This window comes from Choloepus didactylus, chromosome 19 (genome assembly GCF_015220235.1).
Source record: "Choloepus didactylus isolate mChoDid1 chromosome 19, mChoDid1.pri, whole genome shotgun sequence".
Lineage (NCBI taxonomy): Eukaryota > Metazoa > Chordata > Mammalia > Pilosa > Megalonychidae > Choloepus > Choloepus didactylus.
In genome coordinates this window covers 28,520,574-28,546,432 of record NC_051325.1, presented here as the reverse complement: position 1 = coordinate 28,546,432, position 25,859 = coordinate 28,520,574, and the positions used below count along the sequence as shown (strand labels likewise).

Here is a 25,859-nt window from a genome sequence, read left to right as displayed (position 1 = left end):
GCGATCTCAGAAAATATATCCAAACTATTTCCAAAACGATCATTTTTTTCACTCCCCATTGCTCACCAAAGAAAGTCAGACTCGTTAATAGCATTCAATTCCCTAGATGATCTGGCCCTGGCCAAGGTCTCTGGATTCAACCGTGAATATAGACCTCAAGGCATACTAACTTAAAAATTGAGCACAACTCCCCACCCTCACCTCTGTGCATCTTTCTCCCTATGTCAAAATCAGTTCAGAGAGAAGCAAAATAGAGCCACGTCCTTACCCTGCATTAAATTTGGTTTTATCGATGAGAGACCGAGGCTGGTACATTTCGGCCAGGACTTCTGGTGACTGGGTGGGCTGGCTGAAAGCAAGGGCGCTGCAGTTTTGTTCGGTTAAAGGGCTGTCGCTGAACCAAGTCATGGTGGACGACGCGGGCGTTCCATTGACTGGATCATAGGTGGGGGTCATGGTTTTACTGTATAAACCTGGAGCTACTGCAAGACAGAGGGGAGCACGCACACTGACATGAGGCTCTGGTGGTAAGACTCTTTAGAAAAGTAAGTACTGACATGGCTTACATGTAAATGGATTTTGGATTTAAATGTTTGTATCATTTAAAATAATCAGAAGAGTCACGATTTGTGGCAAGAGAAGTTATACACAGATAAAGCTCTCACCTGTATCCTCATCTCCTGGAAAGCTTAGGAATTCAAAAGCTGTAAAAGCTTCCAAAAACTCAACCCAGACAAATGTTGGGGACCATCGCCTTCCTGATCCAAAGTTCTCCTATCCCAGCAGGGAGTCTTGAGAGTATTAGAGACCTGGAGAACTCTCAGAATGCATGTGCATAATGTATTTAAACAAATAGCACTTGCCAATTTTAAGATCCCAGCTAAGTGATGGCTTATAAATCATCTGGCTCCAAATTTACGTAAGGAAGTGCAAATAATCCTTTTTATTTTTTTGTATTGGAATATGTTACAAGAAAACCCTTGATGATGCAAGCAAGATTTGTCTATTTTTATATAAAAAGAAAAGGATGATGCCTTTCCAGAATTTTTAACTTCCCTATTGGGGATTGAATCATGTCCCCCCTAGTTTTGCCCCAAATTCATGGCCAGTTTCACTAAAGTTTTGCATTCATCAGTGGCATGATATACACAGTGAAAACAATGAGTTATCAAGCATACCTTATGTGGAGAAAAGTCTGAAAAAAAATTTTTGTTGGTTCTAAAATTAATTGTGTATATTCTGCAATTTTAGTTCTGTTTGGGGAGTAAAAGACTGAAAGGGAGAGAAGAGAAGAAAGGATAGGGAGGGCAGGAAGGGGGAAGGGAGAGAAAGGTATATTTTCTTCTTGGGTTATAAGAAATTCTGCATTCATGAATTAAAACAACAAAACAATGGCCACAAATCTTACCTGGTGGACCTGAAATTGTGGGAGAACTCTCCAGGTTTAAAATATCTTCAATTATGGGCTCCTTATTATTTTTGTCTTTTTTCTTCTTCTTTTTAAAACAGTCACCAGAAGGCTTTAACAAGGACAGTTCTTCTGCTCTTCTAATATCTAAAAATAACATAAATAATAAATAAAAATGTAAAAAAATAAAAAGTAAAAAGAAAATTTCTTCTAAGATTCAAAAGTCAGTTTTCACATTTGAAACCATTTCTCAGGAAATTGCTGAGAAGTACCTGTAAATAAATTACATCTGTTTTGAAGAAACAAGGGGAACAGAGACCCCCACCCCCTAAAACGGGTGAGTGGGAGGTCCAAATAGTGGCAGGAGACTCAATCTAGTAAAATTTCCAGTTTGTTTTGTAACTTATTATGAAAATCTTTCAAACATCCCCGAAGTAAAAAGCACAGTATAACGCTCCCCCATGTGCTAATCACCCAGCTCTAAACACTGTCAGCATTTTATCTTGTGTCATCTATTTAATCCCTAACCACCATTTTTTTTTTCTTTTAAAATATTCTTTTCTGTAAGCTTTTTGAATAACCAAGGCCCCCTGCCTCCTTTTTGTTTATAGCCCACATATTTGGAAGGACTCCTACACATTGCCCAGCAGGAAATCCCATGCCTGTGTGGATATCCTCCATACCCTGCCCTTCTCCCCAGCCCTCACTATGTCAGCACACACTTCCACCGACTTCCACAAGCAGGAAGAACCTGTGTCTCTCTGCCTGAAGACTTGCTCTAACCTCCAGGGCCTGCCCTGTGCACACAGTCACGCAACAGGACACGAGTTCAGGGCATTATCTCCCAAGAGCAGCCTTCCACAATGACTGACAAGAGTTGGTGTATAAACACTCCAGTTCCCTTGCCCCTTGGGTGGCAGAGCTCTGAGGTGTGTCTACACTGTCTCCAGAGGTGCCCACTTGGTGACACATTCTTATTGATGACTTTTTCTTCCCTGTCTCAATTCCCCACCCACCAGCCAGTATTTCCTGACGTTGCCTCCCAAATAAACTATATGCACTTGAATGTTTATCTCAGGGTCTGCTTCTGGAGACTCCAAAATAATAAAATCTCCATTTCCCCCTTTAATCAAATATGTTTATAATCGCCAATCAGAACTCCTGATAATCATTAACCACAGTGAGCTGCTATGGTTTCAGGTAAAAGGCAAGGAATTTGGATGTTTTAGAGCCTCTTGGCATTTGATTGGAGGTAAATGCACTAGTTTTATGAGGTCTTCCCATGTTTTCAGTTCACACACTGCTTAGCACCCAGACTGAGTCAGACATGTTCTGCTTGCCTCTCAACTAAGGAACTGAGGACGTCTGACTGTCAGGTTGCAACACACACCCGTGACTGTTCCAAATGCATAATTTATACACAAAACCTGGTGATGAATAAAAATTTCCATTGGGAGCATGAAAAACAAAACAACAAAACAAATGACCTGTATCTCCAGACTTGAAGATTTGTGTCTTCTCCTTTCCTCAAGGGGAGAGTCAATATACTGCTAGATTTGATTTAGCTTCAATTGATCAGACACAAAAAAGCAATTTCTAGAAATGCCAAGTTGAGCCCTTTAGAACTACCATGAAGATATAATCAGAGAAAGAGAACATCAGACTTTTCCACTTATTTTGAAGCACAACTGTTTGGTCCCAGTTGTGATGTGTGTTTCCATTCCACTGTGGGTGTGTGGAATATACAATTTTATTTAATCATTTACTCATTTTCAAACCCTTATTAGAATCTCATTGAAAATGAGGTGCCCTTGTGCTTGTCATTTGTACAACATACCATAATGGATACTACTGCAGCTTCCATTCTGTAATTAAAGGAGTGGCTTCATTTTTCATTCAACAAACAGATATTGAGCAGTAAATGTGTCAAATATTGTGTCAGGAATGCAGAGATGTTTAGGAGATGGTTTTCTATTTGCACCCTATTTATACCATAGTAGCCCCACTGCCCAACACTGACACCCCCAATTCTGCCTATTCCATCACATTTTATCCTCTTTCCTCTGCCATCTATCACCTTTTAATATTCTATATTCTTTTCTTTCTTTTTTTTTTTTTTTTGGAGTAATGAGAATGTTCTCATACTGATTTTGGTGATGCATACATAAATATATTCTTTTCTTATTTATTACATTTATTTTTTATTGTCTGTCTCTGCCAGCTAGAATGTAAGCTCCAGGAAGACTGGGATTTTTAGCTATCTTTATCGCTAATGTATCACTAGCACTCCCCTCAATGCCTGGCACGTAGTAGGTGCTCAATAAATATTTGTTGAATAATTGAATGAAGCAGTCTATGCTGTGTTCAAATGCTCAATTTTGGCTTTGGAACCAAAGAATGCACCTATACACTTGCAAAAACTATAAAATAAGAGCAGCTTCATGGTGCAAAGTTCCACTCCCTTTAGGGAAGTCCCCACAGAGAATAAATGGTTTGAACAACATTGTCCCTAATGACTGCTAAATTTATGGTACAGCAATCCGTAAGAATTAGATTTCAGTCTACAAGTAAGTGTACTTTTCTGCTTAAAATAAACTCTACAAATAATTTTTGTGGCTAGAACTATTTACTAGAGCCAAGTGTTAGTGAAGTACTTGAGACATTGCAACACTGTTACCTCAAACACAATAAAGACATATCACCTCTATTATGATGAATGATTTAAAGGAACTCTTGTTTCTTTGTCTGAATTATAATAATGATCTTAGTATGGTTTGGAGAAATGAAATTTTGGAGGATAATCTTAATGGGTTTATTGCTTCCATTTACAAATCTCATCTGAAACAGTTTTAAGTTTTGTGGAAATGAACCCGATTTATTCCAATAATGTTCCATTTTGGTTTAACGCCACGTAAATGACTAAAATAGCAAGAGCTGGAAATGAAAAGTGTGCTTCCTAATAAAGGAAATGTTCTCTAAAGCCAACTGCTGGAGGTAGGCAGAAAGCACACTTAATTTTCCTGCTCTGCTTTGCTCAGGAGCACAGGGGACCTTGGCCGAGGGGGCCGTCAGGGTACTCACTCAGGGTTCTGCAGATATCGCTGACAGCTCTAAAAACCACAGCTGAGAAGCTGACACGCAGTCTCACCGTCTTCATGTTTGGCAGTCGAAGGTGAAGCATTTTATGCTGAGGGGTGAAGAGAAGCTTTGCATCTGCCTGGACTCCACATTTGTCCAGGGTCCAGTGGGTTTTTAGAAGCCAGCAATGCTTTTGTTCCCACCAAAGTGCAAAGTCTGACCAGTCTTGGGATATGTCTGCAAAAATGTAAAACACAATTAAGTAAAATGAGAGAACAGGCTAGCATCAAGGGTCCAGGCTTTCCAAAGTCGACTTTGCTGTATGTAAAATCTGAAACAAATGACTGATTTTTATTTCCCCAGCTCCTTTTACAACCCAATGCTCAACAGTTCTTGCTTTCTCTCCAAAGTCTCTAAAGTGGGACAGGTAGAAAATAGTGACTGAACTTTATCGTCATTTACATCTAAAAACCTTGGAGGGAACAGAAAGATAAGAAAATTTTGTTCATGACAAAATGCTAAAGGTCTGGACCCCCAAACCCCTCAGTGCCATGGTCCTTTCTGGGAAGGCTAGAAGAACTTGACTTTGTTAAGTCAAGATTATTTCTCTCACAGAAATGCATCCTTACACAAGGGAAATCAATAACCCCCAACAAAAGTCTACACAGAAGTACTGTAAAGCAGACACTTAATTCTTTATACCCAACTCTTTTTTTTTAAATTCAATTTTATTGAGATATATTCACATGCCATGCAGTCATACAAAGCGTACATTCAGTTGTTCACAGTACCATTATATAGTTGTGCGTTCATCACCAAAATTAATTTTGGAACATTTTCATTACCACACACGCACAAATAATAAGAATAAAAACTAAAGTGAAAAAGAACAATTAAAGTTTTTTTGCCCCCATTTTTCTACTCATCCATCCGTACACTGGACAAAGGGGAGTGTGGTCCCAATCACATTGTCACCCCTCATAAGCTACATTTTTATACAATCGTCTTCACGATTCAAGGGTTCTGGGTTGTAGTTTGATAGTTTCAGGTATCTACCACCAGCTACCGCAATTCTTTAGAACCTAAAAAGGGTTGTCTAAATTGTGCGTAAGAGTGCCCACCAGAGTGACCTCTTGGTTCCTTTTGGAATCTCTCTGCCACTGAAGCTTATTTCATTTCCTTTCACATCCCCGTTTTGTTCAAGAAGATGTTCTCCATCTCACGATGCTGGGTCTAGATTCCTCCCCAGGAGTCATATTCCACATTGCCAGGGAGATTTACTCCCCTGTATACCCAATTCTTTTATTAGTACTGCTGTATTCCCAGTTTCCAAAGGGTCTACACTGAAATCAGAGCAGAATATTTTCCCTCCCTCAATGTTAGTATCACCATTGAATCTTCCCCTCCTTCAGTGTTGGCAAAGTTAAGTCTTTTCCTTTCATCAAAGTTGGAGTCAGTATCTTTCTTTCATCTTTAAAGTTGGTGTCAATGCTGACACTTTTCCTCTCCATTCTCAGATGTCATCAACTTCCACCGGATACCTTTTCCGTATCTGACATTTTTCTTTATTCTTACAGCCAATTTCACATCCAGGTCCATATGAGTTCACATCTTGACTACAACAAAGGTTTCTGAGCTGATTTTCCATTAGTCTCTCTTGGAGGTCACCTCTGGGACATTTCTCTAATCATCTAATCTTTGGCTCCCTACTGCTTTTTGCAACAAGTGCTTTTCAAGGGCATCTGTAATATGATTCAACCTTACTTGCCCAAACCCTTCTCTCCACTACCCTAGGTGCGATCCCTGACCTAGCCATATGGATGCTCCCAAGAGTAATACACTTATTTTTCTCTTTATATTTTAAATTATATTAGTCATCCCTGCTTAGAACATCCTCCTCTTACTCCCACCTATATTTATTTCAAGCTCATCTTCTCCAAGAAAACTTTGACTATTTCAATCCATGGTGATACTTGCTTTTTCTGAATGGGTCAGAGACATACAGTTAATATCAACACCACTTGCTTGTTAATTGTCTCTGCCTGCTTTAAACCACATTGCTTTTGTCTCTCCAAATAGGCTTTTTGGTTTAAGTCCATGGATCTTGCCATTGACTTTAGTACTTACCACGGTGGTAACACACTGTTCTGTATCTACTGGTCATTCAATCAATACTTGATGAACCTGTGCCCTAGGCCCAGAGAAACTCTGATGAAGAAGGACCAGGCCACAGAGAATGTGTCCTTGCCCAGCTCAGAACAGACCCTACCCACCCAGCTGCCTCACCAATCTGCTCTGAGAATACGCCTTCCACTGGACGTGGCATCCAGAGCCTCCGATGGATGGGATACAGCCTCTTTCACTTGGCTTTAAGAACTGCCTATTAAGGTAGGGTCACCCAAGTCCTTTAAGGTTGTGAGGGCCAGTAGACTGGAGAAGAACAGAGTCCATCTGTACTTTTCCATTCCACAAGTGGTTACTTTCCCATTCCTGACACTTAGGATTGAATCCACAGTGCGCTGTCATTATGTGAGAACAAAATACGAATTACATTTCTCTTATTACTCTCTTTATTAGTAAGATGAAGCTATACCCTCTCCACTTCAAACCCACCATTCTGTCCTCTTCTCCCTGATCCTGGGGCTGGGACTCTGCAAACCCCGTTTCTGCTTTGCCAGCTGCTTCCAGTTAGACTTTGCCAGTGGTGGGGGCAGGTGATAGAGTGTGATTGCAAAGTTGAGGGAGGGAGGGAGAAGGGATTCTCTTCCTGATTACTTACTGGATTTTCAACACTATACTAAAGAAAATTTTATCCTCATTCCACATGGGGAAGAAATTGAGGCTCAGAGAAGTTAAGTCATTTGCCTAAGGAAACCCAGTTAGCAACTTTTATTCAAAAAGCAGGGTATTTCTAGTCTTCATGAACAGGCAGAGTTACTGTGACTAACACATAATTCTGTCCTTTTAAACACATGGCAGATTTTTTTCAGTTAAATTTTTTTGTTGCTGTGAAATATTACCTACATAAGGAAAAGTACACAAAAATTATTTGTACAGTTTAACAAATAGTCAGAAAGCAAACACCTGTGCAATCTCTGCCCACATAAAAAAACAGAACATTAGTGGCACCCCAGAAAGTACCTCCCATGACAGATTATCAAAGGGAACCCTTGACTCCCGCTTGTCTTTAGTAGGTCTTTATAATGCGCCTATGGATGCCTCTGAACTTTGGCCCTCGCAGGGGCCAAGGAGGGAGGACAGACGGGAAAATAATGCATATCTGCTAAGGAGCTGTAAAATGCTACTGAAAATTATCTACCTAGTAGACTTTCTGCTAGAAATGGTCTTCCTGGTGAAGTAGAGAATAAAGATCCTGACTTGGGGGGACAAAAAACAGCTGATCTAAGCCACATGTGAAGGACCACTTCCCCCACCAATGCTGTAGACTCTTCCTTAGCTACTTGCCAACTTCGTAATTTAGCAAGCTGACAGCTCTACCCTTCTCTCTTAAATAGCTTTGCCTCCTTGAAATCAGTACCACGTCCCTGGAATGCTTTACAGCAGAAACAACAAACTGCTTTGGAATTATTTTAAAAAACATGTCCTGTGGCAGATAGAAAATATCTTCAGAACCAAAAATGTGCAACAAAATGTGTCTATTTACACGGGATTCATTGTAAACAAATCAATCCTCATAAAGTCAATGACTTGAGTTTTGGGGCCCTTTGTGGAGCTGAGTTGGGGTGCCTGGTTCCTGGACAAGCCCCGAAGGAATTACTGGGCTGTTGATACAGGATGTGGCATAATTCATCCACTACCTGGAGGCTCACTGCTTCCTTTCATGCCAGAATAGGTAGCCTAGAAATACTATAGCTGGAATTGTCCAAATGCCTGCAAACACATTTTTTTTTTTCCCTATCCATATGGGTAGCTTCCTGCTTATGAAAAATTATGTCTCAGTTGGGACTTGTGGTTTGTGATGCTACGTAAGTAGCTAAGCCAGCACTGAGCTAAAGTCATCCTGGATGAATGGAATCATTCAGAATTTCCGCAAAACCCTCAGTCACCATGAATCAGGGGGACTGGACCCCTGGAAATCTGACTTGATTACCACATGACTCATCCAGGTAACCTCACAAACTGTCTGCCTCCAGTGAGCAGTGTTGGGGATTGAATTGTGTCCCTGAACAAAAGGTATCTTCAGGGCCCCTGGACCTGTGGCAGTGTTTCCAGTGTTCACACCTGTGGGTATGAACCTATTTGTAAATAGGACCTTTGGAGATGTCATTGGTTAAGATATGCCTATACTCAAAGAGGGTGGGCCTTAATCCAATAGAATTGAAGTCCTTATAAGCAAAAGAATTGGGCTTGGAGAGGAAGCCACAGGAAGCAGCCAGAAGCTGGAAGTCAGTAGAATCTGGAAAAGAAAGGAGAAGACACCACCACGTGCACTGCCATGTGACGGAAAAGCCAAGGAACCCCAAAGATTGCCAACCAGCCAGAAGATACTGACTGTGGGAGGAAGCAAGCCACCTGGCCTTGGAAACTGGCAGCCAGTAAACTCCTGTTGTTAAGACAAGCCATTTTATGGTATTTGTTTTAGCAGCCGGGAAACTAAAACAAGCAGGATGGAAGAGGATGATTTCACAGCCTGTGGCTGACCCCAGGAGCATAAAAGGGGTACAGTGTGATGGATAGAGCAGAGGCTGGAATGCATGGCTACCCAGAAGAATTAGATGGAATAAAAAACTAGAGAACTAACAGAGTTGAGGAAAAGGGCAGTCATTTCATATGCTAGAATTCCTTTTCTCTTCTTCTGGAAACACTGCCACAAAGAAACAGAGAATCACAGAGCTCGAAGGGCAGACAGGTAGTTTTTAGTTCAACTTTTCAGTTAACAGTTAATAAAATGAGGTCCAACGACCAGAGGCAGCTGGTACAAGATTTCACAGCGAATGCCGATCACAGAGCTCCTCTACAAAATCTGTTACAAACCTTATTCATCAGAGTTTCATTTTGTTAAATTAAGAGCCACTAGTATTTTTATTGGCTTGTTATTCTTTAAGTTTTTTTCTTTCTGTTTTTTTTTTTTTTTAATTAGAAAAATTTTCTCTCATATGCTGTTAGAAGTATAAACTAGTACAACTATTTTGGAAAACCCTTTGATCCATGTAACTGCGTTACACAAACAGTGAACCCTAAGTTAACCCATGGACTATATAGTTCATAGTACAATTTTAAAAATGTGTAACAAATGTACCACAGCAACACAAGGTATATGGGAATTCTGTATTTTATGCATGATGTTCTGTAAACCCACAACTTCTTTAACTAAAATAATAATAATAATAATAATAATAATAATAATAATAATAATAATAAAATGAAACAAATCTTATGGCTTAGAAATTCCACTTCTATGCAGTTGCCCCATAGAAATGCAATCATACTCACCAAGTTAAGTAGTAGAGCAGCCCTATCTGGAAGAGTCCACAAATGAAAACAATCTAAATGTCCATGAACAGGTAAATGAATAAATTGTGGCATATTCATACAATGGAATATCATATAGCAATGAGAATTAAAAACCAACACTGTATGCAATGATAGGGCTAAATCTCACAAACAATGCTGAGCAAAGGAAAGCAGAGGCGTAAGAGTATACTTCTGTAATTCCACTTACATGAAGTTCAAAAACAAGCAAAGCTATTTCTGAAGTCAGGCTACTGGCTGCCCTTGGTGGGGTGGTGACCAGGAGGGGTCAGGTGTAAGATCTGGATGGGGGGCTAGTAACATTCTATTTCTTGATCTGGGTAGTAGTTCCATGACTGTGAAAATTCTCTCAACTGTACACTTACTATAAGTGCACTTTTCTGTATGTATATTATACTTCAATGAAGACTTAAAACTTTATCTCACTTGTGTAAGTGAAAAGCCAGCATCCACTGTCTTAAATAGAAGATAAAAATAAATACAAAGAAAAATAGAACATTATTAAATTCTAACTTGAAAATATATTGACTCCTGATGAGAAGAATGTGACCCCAAATGTTTCTCTCTCTGTTTAAACAGGGAGAGCAGCAAATGGTGGAGAAATGTTAAAAGCCATATCAGCACTAAGCAGACTTTACCACTGAGCAATCAGAAGCATTAACAGAGAATTAAGACAGTAGCCTAATGTCAGGCAGCCTAACGTCATCCTAGATGTCACCAGTCCTTGTGGAAATATGGCATCATAGTCACTGGTGAGGTTTAACTTGCCACCAGGCACTCAAGCTTTTAAAAGGATGGTCAGATTCACTTTGAGGCTTTTGTAAGGCCTTTCTTCTCTTCTTCCTGGAGGGCTTGCTCTCTGGGCCATAAAAAATGGATGATCAGATGAAGGCTGGTTATAAATGATAATAGGATTAAAACAAACTTTTGGAGGGAGAGGGAAAATTGGTGAGATTGCCTCTTGGCTACAAGTGAGGCTTGGACACAGAGTCTCTCCTTTTCTGGGGATATTTAGGATGACCTAGAGCAGCAAATGGTGGAGAAATGTTAGAAGACATTATCAGCACCAAGCAGATCTGGTGATGCAACAGAGAGGGTTTTCGAATGCAGAGAAACCATCAAGAAAAAATAACTTACTGATTTGTTCTACTAACTTGAGCATCAGACCCCCAACATGCAGGTCTCCAGACACCCTCAGCATCACGTCCTTCTGCTTCTCTTCATTTGGATGGTCAACGCGGACCACAAGCTCCCAGGAAGCGGATGCAAAGTCGCTGGATGAGAGCATTGTGGCAAACGCAGGTGTCTGCCGAATAAAATGACAGATATCAATTGAAACATGAGGAAGGAAACTGGACCTTGCTGTTAAGACAATGCAGAGCAAAACTTTTTTTTTCCCATGTTCTTCATTTTAATCTCCTCTTCAAAAACTCCACAGGGATCACAGATCACAGACATTAAATTCAGCATCTTAACTTTAAAGACAAAATATCTTATAAAAATGTTCTCAAGACATCTAAATTCATGTACTTTATCCTTCCATTCACCCCATGACCCCATGACCAATTAGCTATTTATTTTCCTTGTCAATGCATCAATCTTCATTTTCCCTCTACCGACTTTTCTCAACCTTCTTTGAACTATTCTAGCAGTATGAACAAACCATGGCAATCCTCAATGATACCTTTTGTAAAAAACAAACTTTATTGAGGTATAATTTGTACACAATGAAATGAGGATTTTAAATGTATAGTTTCATGCATTTTATCATATGTAAATCAATAAAGTTGATTTAAAAATGGATATGATAAAAATCTTTATTTCTAATAAATAAATATGTACATATATATATACACCCATATGTAGTATTACATTCCTGTCATAAACACTGATGGCATCTTCCAGCATGAAAACTCAAAAAGTGAAAATAGAGCAAAACAATCTGTTTCATTAATATAGTATAATACAAAGTCAGTAATATAATAATATATAGTTTTACCTTAAATGCATATAAAGACACAGGTCATTAAAATTATTGACATATATTTGATTTACCTTGGTGCTGTTTTATACCATATAAGAGTTGGTAAGTAAATGCAACAATTAAGTTTTCGGATACATGTTTGGCAGGAGAGACAGCTATACAAAGTTCACACCTCAAAGTCCACAAGGAGGTGAGAACTTCAAACTCATATTCCACCCCCCCCCCACCACTGGAGGAGCTAAAGTGAAAGAAATGATGTGGTATCAAAACTGAAATACTTTAGGAGGTAAACAGAACACCAGGATTCAAAATTGGCAGAACTGAGACAAAATTTGAACTGTCGGCTTTAATGGAAAGTAAACCACACTACATCTCTTGGCTGTTTTAAAATTTAAAATAAAAACACAGTCATTAAAATGATTATAAGGACTCTTCTTCACTTCACTATATAAGACAGCTTATAAGAAATCCATGTTTCCATAAAGCCCATTTTTGAGAAACACCGGTGAAGTCAAACTTCTAAGAAAGGGCATCTTCAACCGGACTGTTCAGGCGAATCCCCGAGGCAGCTTGCTAAGACGCAGATTCTAGTCAGTGGGCCTGGGTGGGGGCTGAGGCTGCATTTCTAACAAGCTTCCCGAGAGGCCCTTCTGTGGCCCATCCCAGGCTGTGCAACAGCCAAGTGAAAAATTAGCTCCAGAACTCAGTTCCTTCCTTCACCTTCCCAGAATCAATATGAAGCTAGGGACCATGATGGTGTCTGGGGACACGATTTTTAATTATAAACAATAATCAAACAGCCAGTGTCATACCAGTTTTGTGTTCATTTGAAACCATGCACATTTGTAAACATAGAGTCTCAAAAATACACAAAATTGGTACAATTAATACCGCAAATCAGAACAGGTTTAGGACATTTTATTTGTGCCTATTGAACTCAAGAATTCAGAAATAGCTTCTTATGGTTTTGTAACCAGAAGGCGCCTGATGATGTAATGACTAGTCCTGCCAGTGCACAGAGGCACACATGGAGGCCTCTTGCAAGGAAAGTGTCCTTGAATGATGACACTGGGTATAACCAACCCCCTTGATGTCCTTATTAGCTTCAGCTTTCATTTATCATGTGCTTACTGGGGGCCCTACGCTTGCTAAGCACTGTCCTTGTGTTATCTCCATCTTTTTAGTAACCCCATTTAGGCTCAGAGAAGTTAGGCAATTTGTCTGAGGTCACACAGCAAGTTAGATGGTGGAGCCCATAAGGAAATCCAGGTCTTTCTAACTCTACACTGTTAATGACCCCACTGGATTCTCAATAATTTTGCAGCATCAGTATGAAATAAAACTCTTAGAACCACATGAAGTAATCTTTCTGTAAACTTTACTAAGCATATAAGCATTTCTAGTAACATAAATCTTTCCCAACAAGGAGACAAAATACTCCCTTCATGGTAAAACATGTAATATGGCATTGAACTGTTAACATGACTTTAAGATCATTACAATTTCGAAAACGTTATGTTTTGAAGTTTAGTTATTTAAATGCTTTGTACATAAAGAAGATAAACTTTCTTTTACGGTGACTCCTTACAGGTTGTTTCCCTGGCAATCAGAAATAGGACCCTTTCTTTTCCCAGCCTGGGGTATCAAAACTCTTCTGGCCTATACAATAGATGGTGATGCCCTTACAACGAAATTCAGGCTAAAATTAGACAATCTGGTTTCCCCACATTCCTCTCCTATCTTTCTGCACCTTCATTTTTGATTGAACTTCTCATCTCGACAAGCAAGCTGTTACTTGTTGGGGAAAGCAGCTAACTTCACCAGGGAAAGCACATCTAACGAGACCAGAACTAGAAGCAGAGCTCACCGGCAGACGCGCCTTCCCTGGGTGCAAAGCCCAGCAGCCCACCGCCACCTGCCCTTTATAGAAAATGCTACAAAGAAAGAAAGCAAAAAAGTAGGGAAAATAGTCCCTGATGTTTCTCCTGTACTATCTGAGGGTGCTCGGTGCCTGAAGGTCACTAGGCCTTGTCTTTTGCCAGCTGGGACCCGGAGCCCGGGGCCCGGGGGGATATGATGACTGAATAGAAACCTGCCCCTTATACCCAGTAAAGGCAGCGCTTGCGACTTGACGGAGAGCTTACTCTGCGTGGCCAGGGGTACGGACCAGAGAAGGTGAACTGGTCAATACCCCAATGAATTTATTTTAAATTCAACAGACATCAAGTGCAAGTGGCTGCCGAATGGAACCGGGCATTATTATTCAGAAAGCAGCCGTACCCATCACAGCCTCCACCCACCCTCAACTCTTCCGCCTCACCATCACCCCCACCTCCCGCCCTCACCCCATTAGCACCCACCTCCTTTCTCCCGGCCTGTTGCGTTCAGCCTCAAAGCCGTGCACACGGAGGGCGTCCGCCCCTGGATAGCAAGGCTCGGCTCGGCTGTGGGAGGCTGGTACTGGACGAAGCGGCCCCGGGACCTCCCGCCGAGGTGAGGCGCCCGCCCCCAGTGGAGCACCTTGTGCAGGGTGCACAGTCTCGGCCGTGCAGGGTGCACCGTCTCAGCCCCGCGCCGCTCCCAGCGGCACCGCCAGCGCGCGCGGGACAGGCGAGGGCACGCCCAGCCCCGGGCCTGCTGGGTCTCGCTCCTCGGAGAGGAGGCGCCGTCCGCAGATTTGTCAAGGCCAAAGGGCTGCTACGCGGCGAGAGGGCGGGGAGAACCTGGGACGGGAATTCACCCCCTGCGGACCCTTTTTCTTCCTCTCATTTCGCCCCTTTTAAGTCGCCTCCAGTTTTCCCGGATCCCAGAGGCCCGCCCGGGACAAGCCTGATGATTAAAGCCCTGACACTTCGCCGGCGCTCCCTGGGTAGCCACCACTCACACCCCGGGAGCGCGTCCAGGTTTGGAGACTCCCGCCTTCTGGCTAGAACGACTGTCTCCACATTAAAGAGCCCCGGAGGAGCTGCGATCAGGTAGGCTGAAGAAACAAAAGCGAGTCATCTCTGAGTAAGAGGGTGAAGTAACACCCTCCACCCCTACCCTAAGGGTGAGGCTCCCAGAAGCGCACAATGGAAGGTGCAGGGGCGATCCTAGGCCCACGCCCCACGCACCTGGGTGCCTCACCTCGGGATCACCACTCAGCCCCAGCCTGTCACCCTCCTGTCGGATTTACTTCCGAAGAGAGCTGGGCCACCCAGGAAGGTGGGGGACCTCGGGCAGTTGACACTACCTCTCCAGGCCTTCTGTCCTGTAGCACAGGTTACTATGTGCCAGGCAGGGGGCTGGGCTCTGAGGATGCAGTGCTTTATAAAACAGACATGGAAGTGAAAGGTTCCTCATCTTAGAATAGGTAGAGGGGCTGACTGCCTGCCACCATGCCATGGTAGAAGTCCATGCAATGTAATACAGGCTTTTGGGATTTATATCAAGTATTAAAGCTTGTTATAAGGAGGGCATTCTTAAAACTTAAAATTTTGGGTTTTTAAAAGGAACTAGGAAATCAAATTGCTGAATATTAGCTTTGAAGCCTCCTTCTCTAATATTAATCCACTTTTAGAGACTAGCACTTTTAGGTAATGAGCACAAGAGGTATTTTCGTTTCCTGCTGTGAGATATTTTCACTATCCTTTAGATATCCTTTACTATCCTAATTAAACGGCATCTCAAGTTTATTATTACTGCTAAAGTAAAAACTTTTCTTAAAGAAGGATATATTAGGAAGCAGCTTCTGGCTGCCGTAGTCTTTTGGGATTATGGTCTCAAACCATATCCCAATATGAAAGATAGGGCAGAGCTGAGGGCTTTTTCCAAAAAGGCTCTGTCTTTATTTTAGATTTAATTCTAGAAGGTTGGTTGAGCGTTGTAAGCTTATATAGGATCTTATAATTAAAATAAAATGATTTAAAACTTGAAATTGAATTTCCTAACTTGGAGTTTGGGAACGGGGTCTATTGTTACGTGGTTCCTCTTCTCCTATTCAACAAGATTTGCTTTCTGGCAAATTAAAGGTCTGCTCATGGCAGATTAAAGATCAGATGGCATTCAAGATCTTGTATGATCTTGAAGTAGTAATGGCTCTATTAAACCAATGTACTTTCTCATTTTAGTTGAAAATACCTATATGGTGCTAAAGAACTAAACTGGCAAATAGCTTTTTGCTGGTCCTATGATATTTTTTAAACTTGTAATTGAAATATAATATATATACAGACAAATGCATAAATTATGAATCTACAGCTGTTGAATTTTCACAAATTGAGCTCATCTGTTGAAATAGAACCCAGATCAATAAACAGGACATCACCAGCCTCCAGAACCCCCTCTTACCATCCCTACCATCCCCCACCCCATCAAGGGCAACCACTATCTTGACTTCTAAGACCACTGATGGATTTTGCAAGTCTTTGCACTTTATATGAATGGAATCAGATGATATGTACTATTTTCTGTCCTAGGTTTTAAATTTTATTTTGTATTTTACTCACTACCTAGTTATTGTCATTCTTGTTTCATAGCTCCAACCCACCCTCCAAGGTCCTGGGTTAGAAGTGGGTTAAAAAGTGTATTCTGGACTTTAAAAAAACAAACAGAATCAACACTTTGACTCAGTTATTTAATTAACCCATAAATGTTAATCAATCAATGGATTTAATTAGCTTATTCAATCATTCAGCTTCTGAGTTACTATGAGCTAGACACTGTAATATGCACTGAAAATACTAAGATGAACATGGCATATACTCTATCTTAAAATTGTAACTCTAATGCTAAGGCATACAGAAGTGGGTACCAACTTTTGCCAGTATGGGGAGTATGAGAAAAGGCTTCAGAAGGCTGGTGATTTTTGAACTGGAATTTGAAGCTTTGGATAAGAGCTTGCTAATTGCCCATGATAACCTGTAGTTTCTAGAAAACTGTCAAAAAAAGTCAAAACATTTTTCAGCTACAATATAGTTATTTCACTCATTGAAGAGTGCAGCATAAAAAGGCACTAAACCCCTGCCTTCAACATCTTACATGTTCATGGTACAAATATTGAAACAATGTCTATTATCAGTTCCCCATATGCTGATAAACTGACCTGCAAATTAGTACCTTCAAAAGGTAAGTAAGTCATGTTTGCATTATCATAGGGAGTATGAGTAGATCAGAGTGGATGAGAGATGCAACTATATTACTTATACAGTAAACACAAATGGGAATAAACAAATGAGGGGGGTGGCTTATAATGTCTTAGCTGCTTTAAACACAAGTGATTTTCCTTCTAGTGATTTTCCACATTTGCCAGATGAACCTTTGAAGTTTTTAAGATTTTATATATTTAATTTAGATAGAATGAGAAAACTGCAAGAGGAAGAGGCACGATATTTTCTTGATTGATGGTTTGTTAAATGAAACACACAGAGTGTTTCCCAACATAAATTTCTTTAAGTCTTCAGCTATTAAACATGCTAAAAATCCAGTAACTAAGAAATGGCAACAGGCATCTAACATGTGTTTTCTCTTTTCTTTGAGTCCTTGGGACATACAGAACAGGAGCTGTGCTCACGTGTGTGGAGAATGTTTTTCTGTTCAGTGCTAAGCAGCAGAATGTGCCTATTATAGCTACAACCTCCTTTCCAGCTGGATGGCTAATGAGTACTTTCTGTGTTCAGGCAAAGTTCTAAAAAAAAGGTGTGTCCTCCTGTACCTACAGGTTATGGATGAAGAAGGAGGGTGGGAGCCAGCGAGGAGATGTAAGAAGGTTCTCCCTGGAGTTCACTTTGAGAATGAGGGGAATGAGAATGCTGACCCCTTCCTCACTCCCCCCATTCTTCCTTCCCACTGATCAATCAAAGGGTACAAATATCTGGTGAAAATTTTCTCAGATATTTTCTCAGAGGAGAAACATGAATCTCCTGTTTAACGAGCACCTGTTCTACTGAACCCCCAGCCAATTTAATAAAGAAGAGCACCATCAAAGTACAGCATTTGTGAAATATAAGATCACTATGGAAACACAGAAAATCCCAAAAGCTTTTAGAAAGACAAAACAAGTCATCAACAAAGGAACACAAATCGGTGTTATATACCCAGCCAGACTATTAAGCAAGGTATTTTCAGACAAGAAAGGACTCAGAAAATTTAATTCTCTTATAGGTACAGGAGTGTTTCTCTTGGAAACATTCTTGAAGATGTGCTCTAGAGACCAAGAGAGGAAATCACAAAACGGGAAGACTTGTGATCCAGGACACAGTAGATCCAATCCAGAAAAGTAGAGACTTGAGGGCTTGGGGAGGGAGGTCTGGGGTCAAAGGGGACCCCACAGAATATCTGATACAATGAGAAGTTTGGAAAAAGATTAAGGTTATAATAATGGAAACTACTGCAAGGAAAGGTAAGGCAATTAGAAATCTCAGGAAATTATATGGTTGTAAAACAGGAACTATAATAACATTTTCAACTTTAAAAATTAACCTATGGACAGAGCAAGTTAAGATTTATGGTTATGAAACAGAATGTAAACATTGCTAACCTCAAGAATGCAGAAATAAAGATATAGGTGACAAAGTTGAGAGGGGAGGTGGAGGAAAAGGAAAAGAGATAAAGGCAAAAGTCAGAGGTGCTAAGAGCCTCAGATTCCAATAGAGGATGTCAAAAGATATAATCAGTGGAGCATATAATCGAGGTGTTGGTATATTAGTATAATACTTGAAGTAACAAAGGTAACCAACAAAAGTACTAAAATAAATATAAATACAGACATACCTATGCTGGGAGGTGGGAATTATGTAAGAGAACTAAATCTTCATCTATTAGAGCAGGAAGGCCATAGCTGATATCTAAATTTGGTAAATTAAAAATTAGCAGTAGAAATATATAGAGAGATGGATTTAACATCCATCAGAAAGAGCTAAAAGAATTAGATGTGGTTGCCTCTGGGCAACAAGTTGCTGGGCAGAAAGAAGTCAGGCATGGAACTGTTGCTTTTAGTGAATTACAAATTTTAATTTGTCAAAAATTTAAAATGACTAATTTTCCACAAATTCTTTAAATCAGCCCTTCCTCCACATTTCCCCTTCTCCCACTGTATTGGGCTGGCTAGATATGTAATCTGCCATTATTGAATCTCACTTCCCCAACTTCTGGCATCTCATGAAGATCCAAGAATCTCAGTTAAGTCAGAGCTTTTTGAAAGGGCCTCCAGATTCCAGGCCCCACTGCTCCCTAAAGTCTGTGTCTTCTCTAAGTACTTTCCCGGAAGGATGTGGCTCTCCTATTCTGAGTCCAGCATGGGCTGGAGTCTTGCCCTGTGGCTCCCAAAGCCACAGTGGGCACTTCCCTGACATCCCTGTTTAGAGGGAATGGAGCAAAGATGGCTGCCCCAACTGCTTAGTGGGAACTGTGGTTGGCTGATTGCTTTCAATTGTTGGCCCTAAGTCAACTTCGCAATTTCCTGGAGCTCCTAAGAAACCTTGAGAGCAGCTCCCCTTTAGGGAGCACTTTCTCCGTCCCAGACATGGTGCTAAATTCTTTGCATGCATTATCTTATTTCATCCTCCCAACCTCAGAGAACAGCGTTTTACAGATGAGAAACGTGAAGCTTAAGGAGGTTGTGCAACTTCTCCAACACTGCCCAACTATTAAATGGCAAATTTGGGATTTGAATTTGTGTCTATTTAACTCCCAAACAAATGCTCTCAACAGCTCACAATACTGTCCACACACAACAGGCAGTGCTTCTTTTGCAAATTTCCAATTCTACCTAGTTTTGGTAGGAAGAATTTCTGGCAGCTCCTGAGACTTTATTGCTATTTATGAGTGCTTTGCCTCTGCCAGGATGGTTTACTCAGCATCCACTAAAGGAGGCATGCTGTTTCTTGCCTCCCCACCTTTGTTTAGGGTGTTCCTTCCATCTGGACTGCCCTCCCCCATCCTTTCTTGATGAATAATTCCTACCTATCCTTAAAGAACTAGTACTGCAGGTGACAAGGCTGTGGCAAGTGCAGCTGGAAGGAGAAATTTTAACTTTGCATGAATATTGACATTTTAATTATTACATTGAACTGATTATACATTGCCAAACTGAGTTTTTTTTAAATATTAAATTTTTTTTTTTTTTTTTTTTTTTAATGACCAGCAGTATCTGGAGCACTTTTCATGATCTGAGAGGCCTACAGATGTCTCATGAAAGCTGCCCTGGTTTTCATCTAAGGAGGGAATAATAAGTACCCCTCCCCCAGTCTCAACATGCAGAAGGGGAAATGAATACTTTTAAATCACACTGTGTGAGTCTTGTTTGGTCAGTGTTCTGTAGATACAAATACTTCCATAATGCTTAACATGATTTCAGATTTTTCTAATGTTTGGATATACATAAATTAATTTTAGCCATTAAATCTACTGTTTTGAGTTGTCTCTATTTTTTCCCCTACATTGGGCTGTGCTACTTGGTCAAAGATTATGCATATTTGAAAGGTTTTAGAATGACTGCCAAATTACTTGCTGGAAAGTTGGTACTGATGAATATTCTCTCCAGCAATGTATTAGAGCTCCTCAAAGAATAATTAGATGTTGCTAACTACTTGCCACTGACCTGTATTAAATATGTGGACTCTGCTAAATATTCCAGGCCCTTTGGATTCCTGCCTTTAACACGTAAACGAAATAGCTAGGGGATATACAGGAAACAATTGCAAATATAATAATGGTAATGTATGCTTTTATTGCCTTAAAGTTTACAAAGCACTTTCATGTATCGCTCTTCAAGGCTTCTCAAATTATTATCTGTGCTTGAATCACCCAGAGATCTTGTTAAAATGCAGATTCTGATTCAGTGGGTGGGGGTTGGGATCAGAATCTGCATTTTAGCAAGCACCCAGGTGATGGAATGCTGCTGGTCTGCAGACTTCACTTGGAATAGTTTAGCCTTAGTTCATTTTAAATCCTGCAGTAACACAACAAACACAACAAAATAGGTTTTATCATCCCTCCTTTAATGATGAGGAAGTTAAGACTCAGGTTAAGGAATTTGCCCACAGTGCTAGCATTGCAGCTGATTTGGAGCCTCCTCCCTTCCTCCCTCCTGGCACTGCAGATATAGCAGTGGGTGAGACCAAGTCTTTGCCTCTTTGGATCTTCTATTCTAGTGGAGAAAACTGACAATAGATGAGTAAATAAAGACAAAGTAAAATCTAATTTCAGATAATAAAAATGTTTCCAAAGGAAAATAAAGCAGGGTAAGGCTTTGATTTAATAAACTTCAGGGGATCTTCTGAGTCTGAAGTTTACTGCTGATCCTCCAAATTGCAGATGCAGCCTACATTATTGCATAACACTCTGTAGCTCATGTTTTGCTTTCAAATCCCCTTCCCCCTATTTAATTCTCACAATAATCCCACGATAAGATTAGAGCAAGGATTCAACACAGACCTACAGACAAACCATCAAAACTTCTTGAACTAAAATACAGAGGGAAAGAGGTGCCCTCGTTAAATCAAAGGTAACTGGAAAAGGCCTTTTGTTTTCTTCTAAGTTGACAAAGGACCCCTTGGCCTCCTCTTCCAAGCTCAGCCTTCAAGGGCGATGGGGATGGGAAAGATGATTGGTGAGGTTGGACACCACTCTCGGCCCCTTTATCTTGAAGGACTGGGTCTAAATGTGAGGATACTTTGGTTCTAGGCAATAGAAAGCAACTCTGCCGTGAAAGGATAAAAAAAACTTAAAAGGAATTTTCGGTAAGAAAACGAGGGTAGAGTTCATAGAATGAAGGCGGATCTCTTGAGCAGACTTTGGAAGCATGGCAACCAAGGCAGATCAGGGATCTAGGGAGTCTGTCCAGGTTCCTCTCTGCAGATGGATGGGCTCTGCATGGTCTTAAGCGTCATGTCTCTCAAATTCCAGGAAGCAAACATCTGAGTGGCCCAACTACATCATGTGCCCACTTACCAAGGCCATATTCAGAGGGTGGGTGTGTATGATTCTCTAAAAGGTAAGAGGGTCTGTTCCCATGAGTAGAGAGAAAAACCAATGCCCACGGCACCTACCCATGTCTGCTGCTGGGTCCTCATGCCCCAGATGGTGATTCAGGAATGTTGCAGGCCTCTTCCAGGCCCATGGGCTACTCCTTTATCCCAGCTCCCTGTTATTGGAAGTGCCAAGAGGGAGAGGTGGGTCCTCTCTGCCTTGGAAGCATTTTCTGGCTCCTCAACTTCCCTAACCTTGGCCTGATCTATAATGAGGCTTCCCACCCTCATTCCACCCTGACTCCTGGGTCCTTCTCATCCTGCACCTGCCTCATGAACTAAGCTGCACGAATAAAGAGCCAGGGATACTGGGAGAGGGGTGCAGTAGACCATTCCCTTGGCGCTCCTCGTTCCCTTACATGCCCACAGCTTTCTGTGGCGAACAGTTATGGCTTTCCATCTAAAGAGGTCTCAGGCTAGGAGTTTTCTTGGCCATCCTGAATGAACAAGTAGAAGCTGCATATTGAGGGTAGCAGAGAAACAAGATAGAAGGTTACCAGTAACTATGGAGTCACCAGGCCAGACCTGGGTTACTGACCCAGGCTTTTATATGAGAGATTGATATGTATCTTGCTTAAGTATGATTATTTTAGTTCTTTTGGTTATAGTAGAATTGAAGACTCTACCCTTATAGTCACTGACAGAATGGGCTCAATTCTGCTTACAAAACAGTGACTCCTCCATGAAAAGGATGAACCATGTCACAGCACCATTGAAACTTCATAAGGAGATGATAGGTATCAAAGAAGAGAGAACTCCATCAGTACTCCAATTTTGGGGGGTGTTTTTGAGTTTTCCACATTGGTTGGAACAAACTAACATTTTGTCATTAGACTTGATGAATAAATTAGAATTATTCATAAGTAATAATTGTTTTCATTCTTTTTGAAAAGTAACTCTTGCTTTTTTGTTGCAAGACCAACTTGTCAGAGTGGAAAGGGATAACAGAAGCCAAACCAAATACTATCACAAGGATCCAGGTTGCTAGTATTGAGTCTTCCCACCTTTCAAATCACCCATTCATCCATCCAACTGCACATATACCAACCCCACCACCCATCCACTCACCCACCCACCCATCTACCCCCTGACTGCCCTGTCCACCCTTCTGCCTACAACCCCACAATCTACCATTAACTCATATATCCACTTCTCCATCCATCCACTCTGCTTCCTATTCATCCATCTAACTTTCCACAAATGAGAACCAACTACCTGCCATGCAACATTTATAGAGCCAGAAACTAGAATACAACAGATTACCAGGGGCCAGGGTGGGGGTTGAGGAATGGAACATTGATGCTTGGTACAGAGTTTCTATTTGGGGTGATGGAAAAGTTTTGGTAGTGGATGGTGGTGATGGCAGCACAATATTATGAACATAATTAACAACACTGAATTATATATTTGAATGTGGTTAAAAGGAAAATTTTAGGCTGTATATATGTCACTAGAATAGAAATTAAAAAAAATAGAACTGTACAAGACAAACAGTGAACCCTATTGTAAATGGACTATAGTTAAAAGTAAAATTATAAAAATGTTCTTTCATGAATTGTAACAAATGTACCACATGAATGCAAGGTGTTAATCATAGGGCTGCATATGGGGACTCTGTATTTTATGCAAAATTTTTCTGTAAACCTACAACTTTTTTTTTTTTTTCATTTTTATTGAGATTGTTCAGATACCATACAATTATCCAAAGATCCAAAGTGTACAATCACTTGCCCCTGGGTACCCTCATACAGCTGTGCATCCATCACCACACTTAATTTTTGTTCAATTTTTAGAAACTTTTCATTACTCCAGACAAGAAATAAAGTGAAAGATGAAAAAAGAAAAAAAGAAAAGCAAACTCTAAACCTCCCCTATCCCTAACCAACCCCCCTCAATTGTTGACTCCTAGTATTGATATAGTACGTTTGTTACTGTTTACGAAAAATTGTTGAAATACTACTAACTGTAGTATATAGTTTGTAATAGGTATATAGTTCTTCCCTATATGCCCCTCTATTATTAACTTCTAATTGTACTGTCATACATTTGTTCTGGTTCATGAAGTGATTTCTAGTATTTGTACAGTTGATCATGGACATTGCCCACCATAGGATTCAGTTTTATACATTTCCATCTTTTGGCCTCCAACTTTCCTTCTGGTGACATATATGACTCTGAGCTTCCCCTTTCCACCTCATTCACACACCATTCGGCGCTGTTAGTTATTCTCATATCTTGCTACCAACACCCCTGTTCATTTCCAAACATTTAAGTTCATCCTAATTGAACATTCTGTTCATACTAAGCAAGAGCATCTACATTTCTTCCACAAGGCAGGAGGGAGAGTCAAAGAAGGTAGAGAGGCAAAAGAAAGAGGAAACAAACAAACAAAAAATGACAGCTAGGAAGCAGCAAAAGGAAAAATAACCTTAAATCAAAGTAGAATAAAGAATCAGACAATACCACCAATGTCAAGTGTCTAACATGCCTCCCCTATCCCCCCCCTCTTATCTGCATTCACCTTGGTATATCACCTTTGTTACATTAAAGGAAGCATAATACAATGATTCTATTAGTTACAGTCTCTAGAGTTTATGCTGATTACATCCCTCCCCCAATGCCTCCCCATTTTTAACACCTTGCAAGGTTGACATTTGCTTGTTCTCCCTCATAAAAGAACATATTTGTACATTTTATCACAATTGTTGAATACTCTAGATTTCACCAAGTTACACAGTCCCAGTCATTATCTTTCCTCCTTTCTTGTGGTGTCTCACATGCTCCCCATCTTTCTCTCCCAACCGTATTCATAGTTACCTTTGTTCAGTGTACTTACATTGTTGTGCTACCATCTCCCAAAATTGTGTTCCAAACCACGCACTCCTGTCTTCTATCACCCTTTAGTGCTCCCTTTAGTATTTCCTGCAGGGCAGGTGTCTTGTTCACAAAGTCTCTCATTGTCTGTTTGTCAGAAAATATTTTGAGCTCTCCCTCATATTTGAAGGACAGCTTTGCTGGATACAGGATTCTTGGTTGGCGGTTTTTCTCTTTCAGTATCTTAAATACATCACACCACTTCCTTCTTGCCTCCATGGTTTCTGCTGAGAGATCCGCACATAGTCTTATGAAGCTTCCTTTGTATGTAATGGATTGCTTTTCTCTTGCTGCTTTCAGGATTCTCTCTTTGTCTTTGACATTTGATAATCTGATTATTAAGTGTCTTGGCGTAGGCCTATTCAGATCTCTTCTGTTTGGAGTACGCTGTGCTTCTTGGATCTGTAATTTTATGTCTTTCATAAGAGATGGGAAATTTTCATTGATTATTTCCTCTATTATTGCTTCTGCCCCCTTTCCCTTCTCTTCTCCTTCTGGGACACCAATGATACGTACATTATTGTACTTTGTTTCATCCTTGAGTTCCTGGAGACGTTGCTCATATTTTTTCATTCTTTTCTCCATCTGCTCCTTTGCATGTAGGCTTTCAGGTGTTTCGTTCTCCAGTTCCTGGGTGTTTTCTTCTGCCTCTTGAGATCTGCTGTTGTATGTTTCCATTGTGTCTTTCATCTCTTGTGTTGTGCCTTTCATTTCCATAGATTCTACTAGTAGGTTTTTTGAACTTTTGATTTCTGTCGTATACATGTCCAGTGCTTCCTTTACAGCCTCTATCTCTTTTGCGATATCTTCTCTAAACTTTTTGAATTGATTTAGCATTAGTTGTTTAAATTCCTGTATCTCAGTTGAAGTGTACATTTGTTCCTTTGACTGGGCCATAACTTTGTTTTTCTTAGTGTAGGTTGTAATTTTCTGTTGTCTAGGCATGGTTTCCATGGTTATCCAAATCAGGTTTTCCCAGACCAGAACAGGCTCAGGTCCCAGAGCGAAGAAATAT

At 40.6% G+C, this 25,859-nt stretch overlaps 2 protein-coding genes across 4 annotated transcripts in view; one reads left to right on the top strand and one right to left on the bottom strand.

Annotated features, from left to right (window-relative positions):
* The window catches only part of FERMT1 (fermitin family member 1), a 41,839-nt gene extending 27,183 nt beyond the window's left edge, over positions 1–14,656 (bottom strand). For 2 of the 3 annotated variants that reach the window (XM_037810915.1, XM_037810917.1), the window contains exons 1-5: positions 14,324–14,656; positions 11,117–11,285; positions 4,490–4,723; positions 1,409–1,555; positions 269–482 (exon numbers count right to left, since the gene is read on the bottom strand). In XM_037810915.1, coding sequence (XP_037666843.1) covers positions 269–482; positions 1,409–1,555; positions 4,490–4,723; positions 11,117–11,267 — 746 coding nt within the window. In that variant the 5' untranslated portion in view covers positions 11,268–11,285; positions 14,324–14,656. Of the gene's footprint in view, positions 1–268; positions 483–1,408; positions 1,556–4,489; positions 4,724–11,116; positions 11,286–14,323 lie in introns of those variants that run through there. The other variant, XM_037810916.1, reaches the window with a different exon arrangement.
* The window catches only part of LOC119515247 (translation initiation factor IF-2-like), a 203,039-nt gene continuing 191,074 nt past the window's right edge, over positions 13,895–25,859 (top strand). Inside the window, exons 1-2 of the mRNA XM_037811130.1 lie at positions 13,895–13,920; positions 14,183–14,938. Of these exons, the coding sequence (XP_037667058.1) occupies positions 13,895–13,920; positions 14,183–14,938 (782 nt within the window). The remainder of the gene's footprint in view (positions 13,921–14,182; positions 14,939–25,859) is intronic.